The following is a 16,232-nucleotide window of genomic DNA, read 5'->3' as shown; positions in this document are numbered from 1 at the left end:
TCAGGCCACCGCAGATCTGCTGAATCAGAAACGCTGGATTTTTACAAGCCCCCCAGGGATGCTGGTGCTGTTCGAGAACCACTGCCCTACAGCATGAGCATCTGCAAAGCCAGACCTCGTCACCTGTCTCCATATCTGCATCTTCCCCAGTGGGCCCTGGAATGGGGTTGGCTAAGACGTGGGCAAAGGGCAGAGGGATGAAGGAAATGAAGTGTCCGCCACACCAGACGTTTGCATACACTGTCATGTGTAGATGGAGAGATCAGGTTCAGAGAGGTCAGGTAACTTGCCCAGAGACACACAGCTAGTCACTGTATGGCTGGAGCTGATGTCTTCCCGATGGTGGCTGTGTGACATTGAGCATGTCACTTAGCCTCTCTGAGCCTCGATTTCCTCATCTGTAACATGAGGAGAGGGAGAGCTGGCATGCGGGGTCATTTTACGGACTGGAGATCATTCAGGCCCATGTGAGGCAGACGGGTGGCTCGGTGCCTTCCTGCAGTGTGACAGGAGTGTCCCTGCCCCCAGCTCATGCTCTTCCCTGGAACCTTCTCCTGCAGCCTCATGTCCCACTCCTTGGCTGCATTTGATTGTAATTCAGATGTCACCTTGTCTGCAAGCCTTCCCACCCCAGTGCCTTATCTCCTTTCTCTGCTTTGTCTCTGTAGTCTCATCATTCTTTTCTAGCATCCTCTGTGTCTCAGTGATTTAGGTCACGATCCATCTTCTCCACTAGAACGTTAACCCCCCCACCCCGAGTGCAGGGTTATGAGTTCCAGTCCCAACAGGGTCCCCCGAGGTTACAATAGTGTGTGGCACCTAACACAGGCCTGGTATCCTTCTCCAGACCCCTCACCGTGTCCTCCCTCCCGCAGATCCTGATTTACCACCCAGCCTTCATCAAGTACGTCTTCGACAGCTGGCTGCAGGGCCACGGGCGGTACCCATCCACCGGCATCCTCTCGGTCATCTTCTCACTGCACATCTGTGATGAGGTAGGACCCCCTCCCCCATGCCTGCCTGCCCCCCCCAGGGGGTCGGGGACCGAGGGCTCCTCATTCTGTGTTCTCAAGAGGGGTGGCGAGAGCGCCTGCAGTCAGGCAGACCTCCATCCCCCTCCCGGCCCCGGCATAGCCTGTCTCTTCTAGAAGCTCTGATCCTGTCTCTACAGTGAGGCTTGCACTGTCTCCCGCACGGGAAGTTTAGGTCGCAAGGCAGAGCCTGGCCCAGCAGGTGGAAGCTCAGATCTGATCTGGGGGCAATATAAGCATATCTCGCCCCCAGGAGTATATTATAATCGGGGGAGCTGTACGGGGTTGTGGTTTCGATCTCAGTTGCTCATCAGAATCATCTGTGGAGCTAAATTCCGGCCCCCAGGCCACAGCCCAGCCCACTTCCACCAGAATTCCTGAGGTTGGAAACCCGGCACCCAGGGGTTCCACTGTTCACGGAGGTTGAGAATCAGTGATTTTGCCAACCGTGTGTTTCCGATCATGGATTCGCCTCGCCGTACGCCAGCCTGGGCCTGAGTTTCCATCAATGATCTGGGGTGCTTGCTGCCCGTGGACAGTGAAGCAGGACGGGGACCACAGTGCCCCCTGCTTCTTCCCTGGCCTTGGGTTCAGGCAGGGCACTCCGCTGTCCCTTCTTGTCACGTACAGCCCATCCCCGCCCTCACCCCATCAGGCTCATCAGTGGACATCGCAGGGAGGAGGGGTCGAGGGGGTAGCAAGGCCCACCCACCGTCTCTGCCTCAGTTGTTCTGCCACCATCTTCGCCTGCCCTTCACCCCAGAAACCATACCTGCCTCTCATCTCCCCACCAAGCCCCTACCTCCAGCTGGCTGGTCAAAGAGCCCGTGGGCTTCTGCCTCAGAAATGCCCCTCCCATCCCTTAGCGCATGCTCTGGGGCGGGCCCGTGTCCCTGCTGGCATTTTCAGAAAAGGCTGCACTTGCCACAGAGCTGTCTCCTGCCCCTGGTGGGTCCCCACCCCTGAAAGCTGTCTGCCATGCTGCGGCCCACATAGCTTTCCCTCTCCCTGGAAGCCCCTCCTCCCGTCCCTTTCTGGTTACCTTCTGCTCATTTTCCAAGACCCAGTTCAAGTGTCACTTGCTCGAAAGAGCTCTCTCTGCTCTCGTCGGCCTCCTGCCCCTCCGCCCTTGGTGTTGAGGGAGCCCCAGCGTTAGCCCCTGTCCCCCACGGGGGCCCGGTTGGTGCTTGTTATAATTTAGGAGCGCCAGGGGCTGAGACCTGACTCCTGCATCCCTGATCGCGCCAGCATCCGCCTGAACTCTGACGGATTTAATGCAGCACCTGGCACAGAATAAGTGCTCAGTAAAAGTTTGTCATGCATGGGAAGCACGCCCCCTGCCCCGCCCACCGGACAGTGAGGACCCCCGGACCAGATGGGTATTCGTCCAAGGGAAGGCAGGGATCAGAGCTACCGCCCACCTCACTGTGGTCATCGCTCTTGGCCCCATTTTCCATATGAGGAAAGTGAGGCTCAGAGAAGTGATTCGGGACTTGCAGGATGTATCAGCAAGAGGTAGAGCTGGGATCTGAGGCAGGCTGTTGGGCCTCGAAGCCCTGCTCCTCAAGCCTTGGAGAAGAGGTTGTGCCTCCCCAGAGGTGGACCCAGCACCCGCAGGGCCACCCACAAGCAGTAGCCTCCCACTGTGCGCTCTGGCATTGGACTTGACTTTTTACTCAACTTGCCTTTGCTTCCCCAAGCCTCTGGGAGTTCCAGGCTCCTGGAGAAGGGTTTCTGTGAATCCTTGGAAGTGGTGTTTACAGATGCTGGGGGTGCCTGCAGGCTCTCTTTGTCAGAGGGTCCACCTGCAGCCCTGCTGTCCGGCTCTCACCTGTGCTTTGCCCCGGCAGGTGGACTTGTACGGCTTCGGGGCGGACAGCAAAGGGAACTGGCACCACTATTGGGAGAACAACCCGTCGGCAGGGGCTTTTCGAAAGACTGGGGTGCACGATGGGGACTTTGAGTCCAATGTGACGGCCACCTTGGCATCCATCAACAAAATCCGGATCTTCAAGGGAAGATGACGCTGTGAAGGGCTAAGGACAGATGCACCAGAGCGCATCTCTCCACATCCAGCCCCAGCTTCTCGCCAGAGCCACTGCGCTCTGGGAACTTGGAGGGCCGGCCTCAGGGGTGCGCCCAGGTGCCCCTCGCAGCCTCTTGCACCCCAACATTTGGTAGAATCTACTCAGCAAGGTTGCCGAGCCCTGCCAGGGCTGCAGGGCAAGTCTCAGAACCATTCTGGGGTGGGGAGACCCCTCTCGCTGCTGTTCCGGGCTGGGGAAGGTGGGGAGACTGTGGGGGAGGTCCAATCCGAAGATTCCCACATTCTAAAGAAGAGGATGGTCTCCTGGGGAGGATGCACAGAGACTCTGCTCTGCCGAGGGGTCCAGGGCCAGCGCTCTGATTCTCGCTGTGAAGTTCCTGGGTGAGGACGACCCCCAGGACAGCCATGTGGGGCCTCCCTCACATGGTAGGACCACCACGCCTCCCCTTTCTGCCCAAAGCTCATTTATGGTGGCCAGGAGGGCTCCTCACCCACAGGTCTTCAGAGACTCTAAGTATCCAGATGTCTCCTTCCCCAGCTGCCATTCCCTTGAGTAATCAATCTTTGTGTTTATCATGATGACTGAGAGCAGATCTGACGCCTTCTGTGTGCCTTTGTATTGGGGAGAGAGATGCATGCATTTGGCTGAAATGAGGCAAGAGCCCCAACTTGGGAAAGGGGACCGCAGCAGTGCACTCCCCTTACTCTGTAGCCGGGGACAGTTTTCTAGTTCCCTGAGCCAGCGTCTGAGTTGGAACAAAGCTCAGATGATACGCGGCTCCATCCAGAGGCCCGTCAGCCATGGGGACTTATTTTCACAGACTACTGGATTTGGTGCCCGTAACCTTCCAGAGCTGTGCAGGAGGCCGCCACCAGCCAGCAGTTTCCCCCAGGGGTCTACGCTCTGGGCCAGATCCCTCCTGGTCACCTGTGTGGTGTCCTGGGGGTTGCAGGGTCATCCTAGGAACGTGACCATCAGAGGGGAGAAGTCATACCTCATCCTTCACGTCCCAGCTGCTCGCTCTTCCTTGTCAGCCTTCCTGATTATTTATTGTTTTGTTTTTAAAATTCAACTGACGTCATCTGCACTTTGTGACTCAATTGCTCTCGCTTCGGCTGGTAGCTGGGGTGCGGACGCTCGAAGCCAGTTTTGTAGGAATCCTGAGACTTGGGGTACTGTGGTGTCTAGGGCTTGAGGGCTTGCTGGTGGGCAGATCGTGGGGTGTCAGGTCGGTAGGTTTGTGGGATGCTCTGTGCCTCCTTCTCTCCCAGTCCTACCTTTCTTATTTCTCATTACGGGCTTTAAATTGAGTCTCAGGCTAGGAATTGCCAAACCCAGCGGCACTGTCTTGGGGCCGGGTGGGGAGTAGAGTCGCAGGTGTGAAATGACAGTGATTTTTGCCTCCAGTTGCTGACATTTAATCAAAACAAAACAAACAAACAAAAAAAAACAGCCCATTTTTTTCTGTCAAGAGCATTTCCTAAAAGGCCACTGATACTTTGCGGAGTTGTGACCGTGTCCTGGTCTGGGAAGCCAGGAGGCCGCCTCCGCTGCTCCCTGCAGCCCTCTGGGTAAGCCCTGCCCTCCCCAGCCTCACTTTCTCCCTCTGCAAATGGGGAGAGAGGAATTACAAATGGACCACAGATGGCAACGAGCATTCACAAGCATCCCTAGAAGTCACACACCGCGTTTGTTTTTCCCCTGAGTCCCTGTATATGAGTATTTTCCTGGGGAGAGGTTCCAGTTTTTATTCGATTCTCAAAGATTCAGGATCCAGAAAGTGGTTTTTAAAAGCTAACAAACAAAAACCTGTTCCAGCTTTAAAATTCTGCAAAATTGAAGACCCTCTTGACTGATAAAAGGCTTGTAAATTGCTGTGAGGTCATTATTCCGAGCATAAATCCTCAGAGGCTAGAGCTCATGGGAGTCCTTGACGTGAAGAATTCAGCAAACGTGCTGGTCGGCTGATTAATCCCAGGGACAAACCTTGCAGAAATGGACACTGGCGCAGGGAGCGGTGTGGGCTGACCCCTGAGCTCGCTCTCCCCTTCTCCTGAAAGCCAAGTCTGTTCAGGATGATGGGGTCAGAGAGAGCACTTAGCTTTCCTGGATGTGCTGAGTCAGGTCCCCAGAGCAGACAGGTGTCCACAGCTGAGCTGCGCGCCACCTGGGTTGGCCGCCTGGTCCCCACTCCACCTCTCCTTCCCACCAGGCTGTCCACTGTGAGATGCCTTTCAGCCCTTGGATCCCATTTTACAGATGAGAAAAGCAACGCCAGAGAAGGCAAGTGATTGCAAAAGTGAACCAGTTGTGAAACAGATTTTGAGCCAAAATAGGGTGTTCTTGGCTCCAGAGGTGGGCTTTCCCAGCCAGGCTCATCCAACCCCTCAAAGAACTGTAGTCGGTGTAGGTTTCGGACTACAAGCCTCTCACCGCCGGGCTTCGTTCTCAGGCTGCCCACGGTGGCCCGAGGCAAGCTGTAGCCTCGGCCTTCTCACACCGTCCTTCCAGTGGAGGAGATAGCATCATGCTTTCCCAGAGCTGGGGCAGACATCATCTTGTGGCTTAACAACGGCCGCCTACCCGAATCCAGCCAGCCACTGTGGCCGGGATTAACGCACCATTGCCTTAAACCAGCGGGGCCCATACCGGGGTAAAGGTGGCTGAGAACTGGACAAGAGTGTTTCCCACGGGGATTTGGCCATCGGCTGGAGGACAAGAAGCACCCACACGAGGAAGTTCTTGCATGAACAGTATATGCAGTTGGGCTCCCCGGGGCTCCGGGATCCCAGCCCAGGGCTCTGTCCACTCCGCGGGCAGAGAGCTCCTTGGAGACCAGCCCCGGGCACGAAGCCTGCAGTAACCAGTGCTGAGCCTGAAGCCGAAAGGCGGAACTGATGAGGGAGAAGGATGTTACCAACATCCCAGACATCTGACTCCCCCAGGGAGTGAAGAGGCTGCTTTCTCAGCTGAGCAAAGCAATGTCTGCAGCCACACGACCCCTGGAGCCCCTGCTCTCACCCACCTGTAGGGGAAGAAAGGAGGGTCGGTTTGTAGTGATCTGGGGAAGAGAAGCAAGTTCTTGAATTGATGCCTTTTGAAACCCTGGCTTGACCAGGCATCGTCCAGCAAACCACGAGGGCTGGGCTTAGTGGGAGAAGGCAGACCCAAGGAAATAGGACCTAAAAGAGAGAAGCCAGGTTAGAACGGGGGCAGGCGATTTTTGTTGCGGGGATTGGGGGTGGGTTCGGGGACGTGATGGCATCCCAGGCTCTGCCGTGGCCAGAAGGGCCAGCGAGAGGCCAGTCCTACCTCGACGCAATCTGGCCCTCTGGATCAAAGGTGGGATAGAATCACAGAGAATATTGAGAACTGTGATGTTTGCTTTAACTGTTCTCTTCAAGGCAGCTTGAACCCAAAGGAAAAATGGAAAACTGAAAAGAGCTCACTCTCCCTCTCACGGTTCTGGTCGGAAATGCTTTCTCCAGGGAAGCCAAAGATGGCTGGACTCCAGCCACGTGCCATCAGGGACTGGCAACTGTCCTCGCTCCCCCAGAGTTCGGGGATGTCACTGTGTCCATCGTGGACATCTGGTTTGCAGCAGACGTGGCCTCAGGCCACTGGCTGGTCATCCTCTCCTGGGATCTGGGCTAACAAGTTTTGAGCCCTCCTGGGGGGCAGTCCACGACACCTCTGCAAAAAAAAGAAGAGGGTGTAGGAGGAACAGCGGGCCAGGCAAAGCAGCATCACATAGTCTGTCCTTACCCAAAGCACTGCATTTCCTACAAGCAGCCAGCCTCTGGCCTCCTGTCTCCCTCCCAGACCATCAGAGGTCCGTACTCGTGTTGAACTTGACCCCGTTGCTCAGCTTCTGAACTGCCATTGTCGCCCTCCTGCCCAACGTCCTGGTCCAGACATCAGCTTTAACCTGGGAGCCCTCACAGGGCCCCGGTAGGATGGACATGGGTGCGCCATCACGTTAGCACTTAACTGAATTCATGTCAAAGCCAAAGTTTCCTGAGCACTTTTTCCTCTTTGCAATCTTGTTGGATTGGTTGGTGGTGTTTTAAAATCTGCGTTCTTTGCCCCCCCCTTGCCTGACTCCCAGGTTTTGCAGCTAAGTGTTTGTTCTTCTGAATGAACTTGGCAAGAGTCTGCCTTCCTCAGCCTCTGCTCTGTTTTTTATTTTTAATTTATTGTTGAACATTTCCAATGATCCGAATCAAAGTGAATAAAAAAAGAGCTATTTTATTGTTTGGGTGTGTCTGTCGTTTTTCTGTGAGGGCTGTACCTTGGTGCTATCTCTTGAGGTTTCCGCTCAGGAGATGTTTTCAGTCCTAAAAAGACGCCTCCTGTGTTAGTGTCTGCCCTGAACTAAGTGCCCAGATGTTCAGGACATGGAGAGAGAGCCTCTCCTCAGATGCAACCGTGCCTTCTCCCTGCTGTGTGACTGTGGTAAAGTCGCCCAACCTCTCTGAACCTCAGCTGCCTCATCTGTCCAACGGGGACCACTCTACGGGCCAGCAGAGGGAGTATGAAATCAAGAATAGATGCATCGTAGGAGGCTGGTGGAGACACAAGCCCGCTGCTCCAAGCGTTTGCTGAATGAAATAGGCCAATGTGGGCAGATTAGTGTCCATCCTTCCCAAAGAAGACTCGTCCATGAATGGATGCAAGTCTGATCCAGAGCTGGCACAAACTGCCCAATTTTTAAAATAGATCCAACAGTCCACTACCAGGACTCTGTAAAGCTGGTGTAAATAATACTACTTCCCGATTTGCGTGGCACTTTACAGTTTGCACAACGCCTCCCTGGGCACGATCTTGAACTCTCTCAGGAGCCCTGCAGAGCTGGTGAATGGGGGCAGGCAGTTGAGGGCAGAGGTGAGGTTCAAGCCAAGCCTTCCCTCTCCAGATCTGGGGCTCCCTGTTCTCTGTGGTGACACCTCCCAAGTCACTTGAGAAGTTTGTCTGTGGTGACTTTCTGAAGGCAGCCCCTCCGGGATAGGACGGTGCAGAGATTAACACAGGTGCCCAGGAGTCAGGCTGCCTGGGCTCCTACTTACTAGCTGTGTGAGTGTGAGCGAGTTATTTAACCTCTCTGTGCATATTTCCTTATGGATAAAGTTGGGGTGATGAAGTACCTCCCATATAAGCAGGCGTTGAGGGTTAAATGAGTTCTACCATACCTGGGACCTTCTCTCATCAATGGTTAACAGGCTTCCTGACCCTCCACTCCATCAGAGACCCATCTTACCCCAATTTATTTCTAGTTGGTATCACATTAGAGCTGCAATGTGGACAAGTGGCCATGAGGTGCCGACACATGGACCCCAGCCCCACTGGATGAGCTAGGCCAGGCGGGAACTCTTCACTCCATGGAGACCCCAGCAGGGAAAGGAATCAGCCAGGGCCCTCCACAGGGAGCCCCGAGCATCTAAAGGCATTTCTCTGCGACCCTTCAGGCACCCGCCAGAGACAAGCCAAAGCCAGCCTGCTCTGCACCACCCGACCCTTCCCACAAATGCAGGTCTCCCAGGATTTGGTTTTGGGAACCCTGGGGAAATCCACCCAGCAACACTCCTCAGGCTGCTCCAAACACGCACTTGATTGTTCAACAAAGAGCTAATGGGATAAAAAAAAAAAAAAAAGAACGAAATTTTGTCATTTACTATAACATGGATGGATTTGGAGGGCCTGAGTCTAAGTGAAGTAAGTCAGACAGAAAAACAAATACTGCATGATATCACTTATATGTGGAATCTAAAAGATACAAAAACTAGTAATAACAAAAAAGAAACAGACTCACAGATATAGAGAACAAACCAGTGGTTATGGGCTGGGATGGGGGGTAGCACTGTGGAGGGCACGGGGTGGGAGGAAGGAGGTGCAAACTACTGGGTATAAGATAGACTCAAGGGTGTATTGTACAACATGGGGAATATAGACAATATTTTGTAATAACTGTAAATGGAAAGTAACCTTTAAAACTTGTATAAAAATTGTTTTAAAATTAAAAAAATAATAAGTTAGTTAAATTTTTAAAAATAGATAAAAAACCAACCAAAAAATATTTCTAATTTCTTTTTACTTTCTACCATAAGGATCTTTACACATACACCAAGATTGAAAGGAGAGAGTATATGATCCCAGGTGTTAGATTCAATGATCCTCAGTGTTTTCCACATACGCCCCCTCATTTTTTCTTCTCCTTTCTTTTTCATCATCATTTTTCATGTCCAGCTGTGTTTAGGGATCTGCCTCAGATGTCACTTGGCCCCTGTGCGTGAGTGAGTAGGTCTCTCAGAGCGTGCCTGTCCCATCCGCCTGAGTGTCACCCACCACGTGGAGGTGTCCCCAGGCCCTCTGGTGCCCCGTCCTCCAAATGCCTTTGGAAGGTGGTTTAGTTACACCAGGATTCACAAAAGTCATGTCACCAAAAGTCTGTCCCTTCCTAAGCAAGGAGGTCATGTGAGGTCCAGGATGCTGTGCTTCTAAGTGTCTGAGAAGAAACACCGCCACTGATTCATGGGTCCCTCTGTACCCACTGGGGAAGGGCCAGCTTCTCCTTCGCTTCTGCTTCATTCACTGAGTCAGCACCCACCAAACACCTCCGGGGCTCAGGTACTAACCAGCCCTACTTCATCAGTATCCATCTGTGGGACGATGATGATGATGAATTTTCCCCTCTCCCCCCCCCCACCCTGCACCCAAAGCCCACCACTGGGTCTGTCCAAACTCTGGAGCCCTGAAGAGCCAGACGACGCCCCTTCCACATGTCAGAGTCACAGCTCTTTGGTCATCTTCAGCTGAAGCATCAGATCTTCATGGAATCAGCAAATTCCAGGTAACCTGCTTCTCAGAGATGCTAGGCACCTCGCCACACCTTTTATCTGTGGTCATGTGGAAGGATTCAGAGACTGGTTGCACTCAACTCCAGCCCCACTGCTACGGACTGAATTGTGTCCCCAAAATCCCTATGTTGAAGCCTTCACCCCCAGTGTGATGGTATTTAGAAATGAGGCCTTTGGGAGATGATTAGGTTTAGATGAGGCCCCATAATGGGATTAGTGCCCTTATAAGAAGATAAATAGTGAAAAAAAAAGAAGATCCATAGTGAGAAGGCAGCTCAGCAAAACCAGATCCCAGCTGGGCTCTGGAAAGCACGTCCCTCCCCCAATCTCTCCCCCATCTCTGGATCTCCACGTGGCTCTCTGCTCAGGCTGTCCTGGCTGCTGCAATCAGCGATAGAAAATTCCGTTCAATTGGATGAGATAAGCAAAAGGGAATTGAATATTTTGCTCCAGTTCTAATTCAATTCAAAATTAAATTAGCATTTAATTTTGACCGGTTCCTGAAGCAATCTCGCCATGACCCCAGAGCTCAGGACAGTAAGGTGGGCTTGAGGCCCTAAGGCCCCAGACATTTGGAATCAGAGACCTGGGCCTTGTCAGGCTATGGACCTTGGAGGCCGTGGATCTGGCTGGAAGCCTGCAGGCCAAGGGCACAAGCTGGTAGAAACTCACAGCCCCAATTTGCAGTCTGCCGCGAATGAGGGAAAGCAGGCAGCAAGACGGTGGGTGCCAGTGATAGGGAAAGGCGAGTGTTGCACCCAGATGGTACACGCTGCAAAGGAAGGTTTGGGGAGTGGGCGTGTGTGATGTCCAGAAACGTCAGTGTGGCCAAGGGAGACACGGTCCTCACCTGGACACTGCTGCTGAGAGCTGGACGTGAGTGGCCAGGAGCTGGGGTGGCAGTCGTGTCCGCAGGACCCTCCAGGCACGTCTCACAAGACAGGGCAATGAGCTACCACCCTCTTTTCAGGGCCAGGGATCCCCTGGGTGCCACATGCCCAGCACACTTCCTGGCTTGTGGAAGGCCTCAGCAAAGGGTCCTGAGTGCTATCAATTCAGAACATCCTTTCTCCAGCCCTGGGGAAGCGGTGCTTACCTATAACTTATTACTGTGGTAAGTTGCGTGCCCTGAGGGCACCTTCAGATCCACGTATGTCCAGGCTCAGCTTCCTGTGGGGACCGACCAGTTCTGAGAACTCCTTCCCATCCATATTTTAAAACATTTGGACTGGCTTTCCTGAAACTTCATCCAAAACAGGGAGCTAGAGGTGGTGTGGATTTGTGGCTCGCTGGAAGATTCCTTTCCTTTGTAAGTCCCCCGAGAAGGAGGCTTGAGGCACACACAGGTCCAGGGAGTCAAAGACCTGGATTCAGACATGGGCCTTTTCTGTAAAGTAGGAACATGATTCCTGATCTGCCTGTCTCATGGGAGTGTATGAGAAACTAACGTACGTTACGTACACATACACTTCATTTGCTAAATATGTACTGAGAGCCACTGGGGGCCGGGCAAGACAGGCTCTGCCATCAGAAGGTCACAGCCTTATGGGGGGACAACTGTCACACCAGGAAAAGTGGGAGATTATTAATAATGATGGTAGTTCCCTTTCACACGCTGAGTACTTTGCCTACGTTAATCTCATTTAATCCTGCAGCAATCCGGCCGAGCGGCACTGTTCCTTCTAGAGGAGGATTGAACAAGGAAACTGAGATTCCAGGAGACGAAGTAGCTTGCCAGGGTGGGAGGGGTAGAGCCAGGGCTTCCACAGCAAGATGCTGAGTTCCCCACAAGAGTGTGAGGACAGGGGACTGTCTGCTTTGCTCCAAACTGAAGCACTTGGGAGATGAGCCCTCACAGAGTGGTTGCCCTGCCCTGGGAGCTGCCAAACTTTCACTGTGATCTCGGCCAAGAGCCTGACCAGAACACCTAGAGACAGTGGCCACCAGAGGGTGCAGTGGAATCGCCTTCAGCCGGATTTTCAACACAGAAAGGGTTTGAAAACCACATGAAAACACACACACACCCAGGTCAGAACTTAAAAAGCCTTGGCTATTATCGAGTCCACCACTTCCAGATGAGGAGATTGAGATCTTTGTCTCTCAGTCAAGAGAACTGTGTCAAGAGGAAAAGTCTGGACGCAGTTGGAAAAGGTCAAAACCGCAAGCAAACGAGGACTGGCTAAAAAGCGTTACGTGGTGTCGCACTGTCACACAGCGTGGCTGGGCCCAGGCCCCTGCGGTACCTCCAGACCTCAGAATTTCACTAGCTTCAAACCCCACCCTTTCTCTGTGACTCATAGCTTTCTAATCTGTGGGGTAAACCTGATTTCTTGGACTTGGTTTCTTAATCTGTAGAATGAGTAGTAAATGAAAAAGTATATGGAAAGCAAAGATGGCAGCATCACATTTTCTGAGTTCTTTCTCTGTACCAGGCATTCATCATGCATTTTCTCATTCAGTTCTCACAAGAGCCCCTTGGATGCGATAGTGCTACCACCTTCACGGAAGATCTGAGGCTCAGAGACTGTTAGCTATTTGCCTGTGGCCACACACTCCGTGAGGGATCAGAGGATTCAAGATCAGACCTGCCTCCATCAGTCAGGATACAACAGCCTAGCGCCGCAGCAACAAATAAGCCCGAGAATCCCAGTGACTTCGAACAGACGACAGACGTGTATTTCCTGCTGTGTCAGAGTCTGATGGGTTTGGCAATTTCCCTACATGGGCCATCCATGTGGTGACTTGCGCTCCCCTGTTATTTTCATCTTGTGACAGTACCAGGTTCAACTTCAATTGGCCTTCAAGTCCAGTGGCAAGGGGACAAGGGGATGGAAATGACTCACTAAATCTTAACTTGGAGTCCGCGCCCACCACTTCCACGCAAGGTCTAGTGGCCAGAGTTACTACCCACGTGGTCCAAACAAAGCTGCAAGGGAGGCTGGGAATGCGGGGGAGTGTCTGGGATAGTAGAGGAGGAGTATCTCCTCCCATGTCTTTCCTTGACATCACAGACATCAGAGAGCTGCTGGTGAGAGGCCCCCTGGCTCTGCCCTGTGAGTCCTGAGTGTACCTGGGCAGAGCACCCCGTTCTGCAGGCTCAGCAAAATGCAGACAGGCCAGCCCACACCCTAGGGAAGGACCCCAGAGACAGGGGTAGTGGAATCAAGGCTGTTCAGCCTCGTCTTCATCAATGCCTTCTATTACCCGAAGGGCTGTTGTGCAGGTGAGAAGCTTGGTGTGTCCAGGTGGCTGTTAGTGTTACCTTTGTCCGGCTTCTTCTGCGCAAGGTGGTTCTTCCCAATGTAGACCCCCCAGCGATGGCATGAGCTGCTGTCTCAGGAAGGAAGGGAGCTCTCTTTGGGTAGCTGTCTGAGCAAAGGCCAGAGAACCACTTTTGGTAGATGCTAAGAGCAATTTGGACGTCAGGAAAGATACACTGGGAAGAGAGGGTGGAGTTTGCCAGTGACTCCAAGCCATTCCCATTCTTGCAGACAGCATGGCAGCTGGACCACACACTGGCTCTGGGGTCTCCGTTTCCAGATCTGTACGTCGGAGAATCTGGACAAAATCTAGGTGTTTCAAGCCTTTATACCGAAGGACATCTAATCTCCTACTTGCCCAAAGTCACAAATAGAAGTTCCCTGAGGCCAGGAACGGTGTCAGTTTCTTCCCTTCTGAATTCCCGGCTCCTAACACAGTAGCAGACATGTAGTAGGCACTCGAAAATTGTGTTGCTTGACTAAGTGAGCCTTTGGGAATTTATTCAATTTAAATTGAATGCTAACATTTATTAAATATCTCCCATGTTCCAGTCTGTTTGTAGTGTTTGCAGGATGTAACTTACCTGCTGCACAATTCCAGGGGCAAGTATTCTTCCTGGCTGCACATTTTACAGATAAAAAAGAAAGGGCAACACAAACACAGCACTGAAGATGGTCATCAAACCACAAGAGAGGAAGGGAAGAAAAAAGACCTGCAAAAACAAACCCCAAACAGCCTCTGTGGAGAACAGTATGGAGGTTCCTTAAAAAACTAAAAATAAAGCTACCATATGATCCTGCAATCCTACTCCTGGGCATATATCCAGAGAAAAACATGGTCCGAAAGGACACATGCACCCCAGTGTTCATTGCAGCACTATTTACAATAGCCAAGACATGGAAGCAACCTAAATGTCCATTGACAGAGGAATGGATAAAGAAGATGTGGTACATGTATACCGTGGAATATTACTCAGCCATTAAAAAGAATGAAATAATGCCATTTGCAGCAACATACATGGACCTAGAGATTGTCATACTGAGTGAAGTAAGTCAGACAAAGAAAGACAAATATCATATGATTTACCTTATATGCAGAATCTTTAAAAAAAATGATACAGATGAACTTATTTACAAGACAGAAACTCTCTCAGAGAACTTGTTGCCGGGGGAAAGGGTAGGGGGGAGGGATAGTTAGAGAGTTTGGGATTGACATGTGCACACTGCTATATTTAAAGTGAATAACCAAGAAGGACCTACTGTATAGCACAGGGAACTCTGCTCAATATTATGTAACAACCTAAATGGGAAAAGAATTTGAAAAAGAGTAGATACGTGTGTATGTATAACTGAATCACTTTGCTGTACACCTGAAACTAACACAACATTGGTAATCAACTATACTCCGATATAAAATAAAAAGTTAAAAAAACCCGCCAAAACTCTGAGAGGTAGACCACCTTGCCCAGGGGCACACAGCCCATCAGCAGTGGACCCTGAACGTAAACCAGGCGGTCAGGCTCTGAGCCTGCACTCGGAACCCCTAAGCCCCTTGCAGTGTCTCCCCAAATAGCTGGCAGACACCTTTGAGGCACCTAACGCCATGGGACAGATAGAGGACAAGCTCCTGGAGATAAATGATGCTAGGAATGAAATGAGTCATGACTAGGGATTATGTGAGCTCCATCTGCCACCAAGGCCATGGGGACAGGGAACTCAGCTTTGCTCTAAACCGAGGCACTTTGGAGGTGAGCCCCGTGGGCTGATTCATCACAGAAGAGCCAGCCCAGTCTGGGGAATGCCCAGGGATGCCAGAAGGTTAATTTTCACCTTGGCCAAGAGTGTTGACCAGACTGGGGTGGAGGGTGCAGCCGTACTGGTGCAGCTCCAAAAAAGAGAAGATGGTCACACTCAGCTGGGTGCTGAGGGTAAAGTAGGAGTTTACCAAAAAGGGAAAATCAGGGAACGGGCCTCCCCAGCTGAAGGGCCAGCTTCTGTGGCACGTCTCCTTCCTCTCTGATTCCTTCTTGGCCCTTTGCACATTCCCCATCTCCCACTTCATCTTCATATATCTGGGCTTCCTAAGACGCCATCTTTGGTCCTCTTCTTACAAACTACAGTCACACTGCCCCTCACTGCTGGTGCCATGACTCTCTATTTTTTCCCTTTCTCCTCCCTCAGACCCACATATCCATGTGTCTTCTGCATATCCTCCTTTCTATGTCCCAAAGCCCTGCACCTTCCACAAATCCAAACCAAATCCATCATCTTCCTCCCTTGCTCTTGCTCCTGGCGTCTCCACTGGCCTCCCTGGTCTGCAAAACAGGTGTGCAAGGTAGCATCCCTGGGGCTCCCTCTCTCTCACCCACCACAGCTATCCCACCCCCAAGCCCTGTCCATTCTGCTTCTATAACATGTATTGCTCACATCTAATCTTCTCCCCAGCTCCATTCCAACCCCCATTAAGCCTTACCGTATTACCTTGCAATTAGATAATATCAAGGACCTACTAACTCTAAAGTCCTCTCTCTGCTACTCATCTTGTCACTCTCCAATTCATTATCCACATGCATGTAATCTACTAAAACCCAAACTTGATTGTGTCAGTCAGCTATTGTCATACTAATGTTTGTAGCAGTGCTAATCAAATAGCCCAAAGGTGGAAACAACCCAAGCGTCTATCAACAGAAGAGTGGGTAGATTGTGATGTACACACACAATGGAATATTATTCAGCCATAAAAAGGAATGAAGTACTGATACATGCTGCAATGTGGATAAACCCCGAAAATATTATGCTAAGCAAATAAAGTCAGACACAAAAGGTCACATGTGATATGATTCCATTCTTGTGAGCTATCCATACTTCGTCAATCCAGAGACAGGAAGGGCTGGAGGTGGGGTCAGGGGGAGGGCTGGGAGTAACTGCTCAGCGGGTACAGAGGTATGTTCTGGGTTGATGCAAATGTCATGGAACTAGATAGAAGCAGTAATTGCACACCATTGTGAAAGTACCACACGCCACTAGATAGTATACTTC

At 51.7% G+C, this 16,232-nt stretch overlaps 1 protein-coding gene across 4 annotated transcripts in view; it reads left to right on the top strand.

Moving 5' to 3' along the window:
- ST3GAL1 (ST3 beta-galactoside alpha-2,3-sialyltransferase 1) overlaps positions 1 to 7,335 on the top strand; it is an 87,944-nt gene extending 80,609 nt beyond the window's left edge. For 3 of the 4 annotated variants that reach the window (XM_033419753.2, XM_049700325.1, XM_049700326.1), the window contains 2 exons: positions 876 to 995; positions 2,882 to 7,335. In XM_033419753.2, the coding sequence (XP_033275644.1) occupies positions 876 to 995; positions 2,882 to 3,055 (294 nt within the window). In that variant the 3' untranslated portion in view covers positions 3,056 to 7,335. Of the gene's footprint in view, positions 1 to 875 lie in introns of all 4 variants that reach the window. The other variant, XM_049700327.1, reaches the window with a different exon arrangement.
- Positions 7,336 to 16,232: the final 8,897 nt, after the last annotated feature.

The sequence above is a fragment of the Orcinus orca genome, chromosome 17 (assembly GCF_937001465.1).
Source record: "Orcinus orca chromosome 17, mOrcOrc1.1, whole genome shotgun sequence".
NCBI classification, from domain to species: domain Eukaryota; kingdom Metazoa; phylum Chordata; class Mammalia; order Artiodactyla; family Delphinidae; genus Orcinus; species Orcinus orca.
The sequence above is the reverse complement of the archived record's forward strand: the minus strand, read 5'-3'. Positions and strand labels throughout refer to the sequence as shown.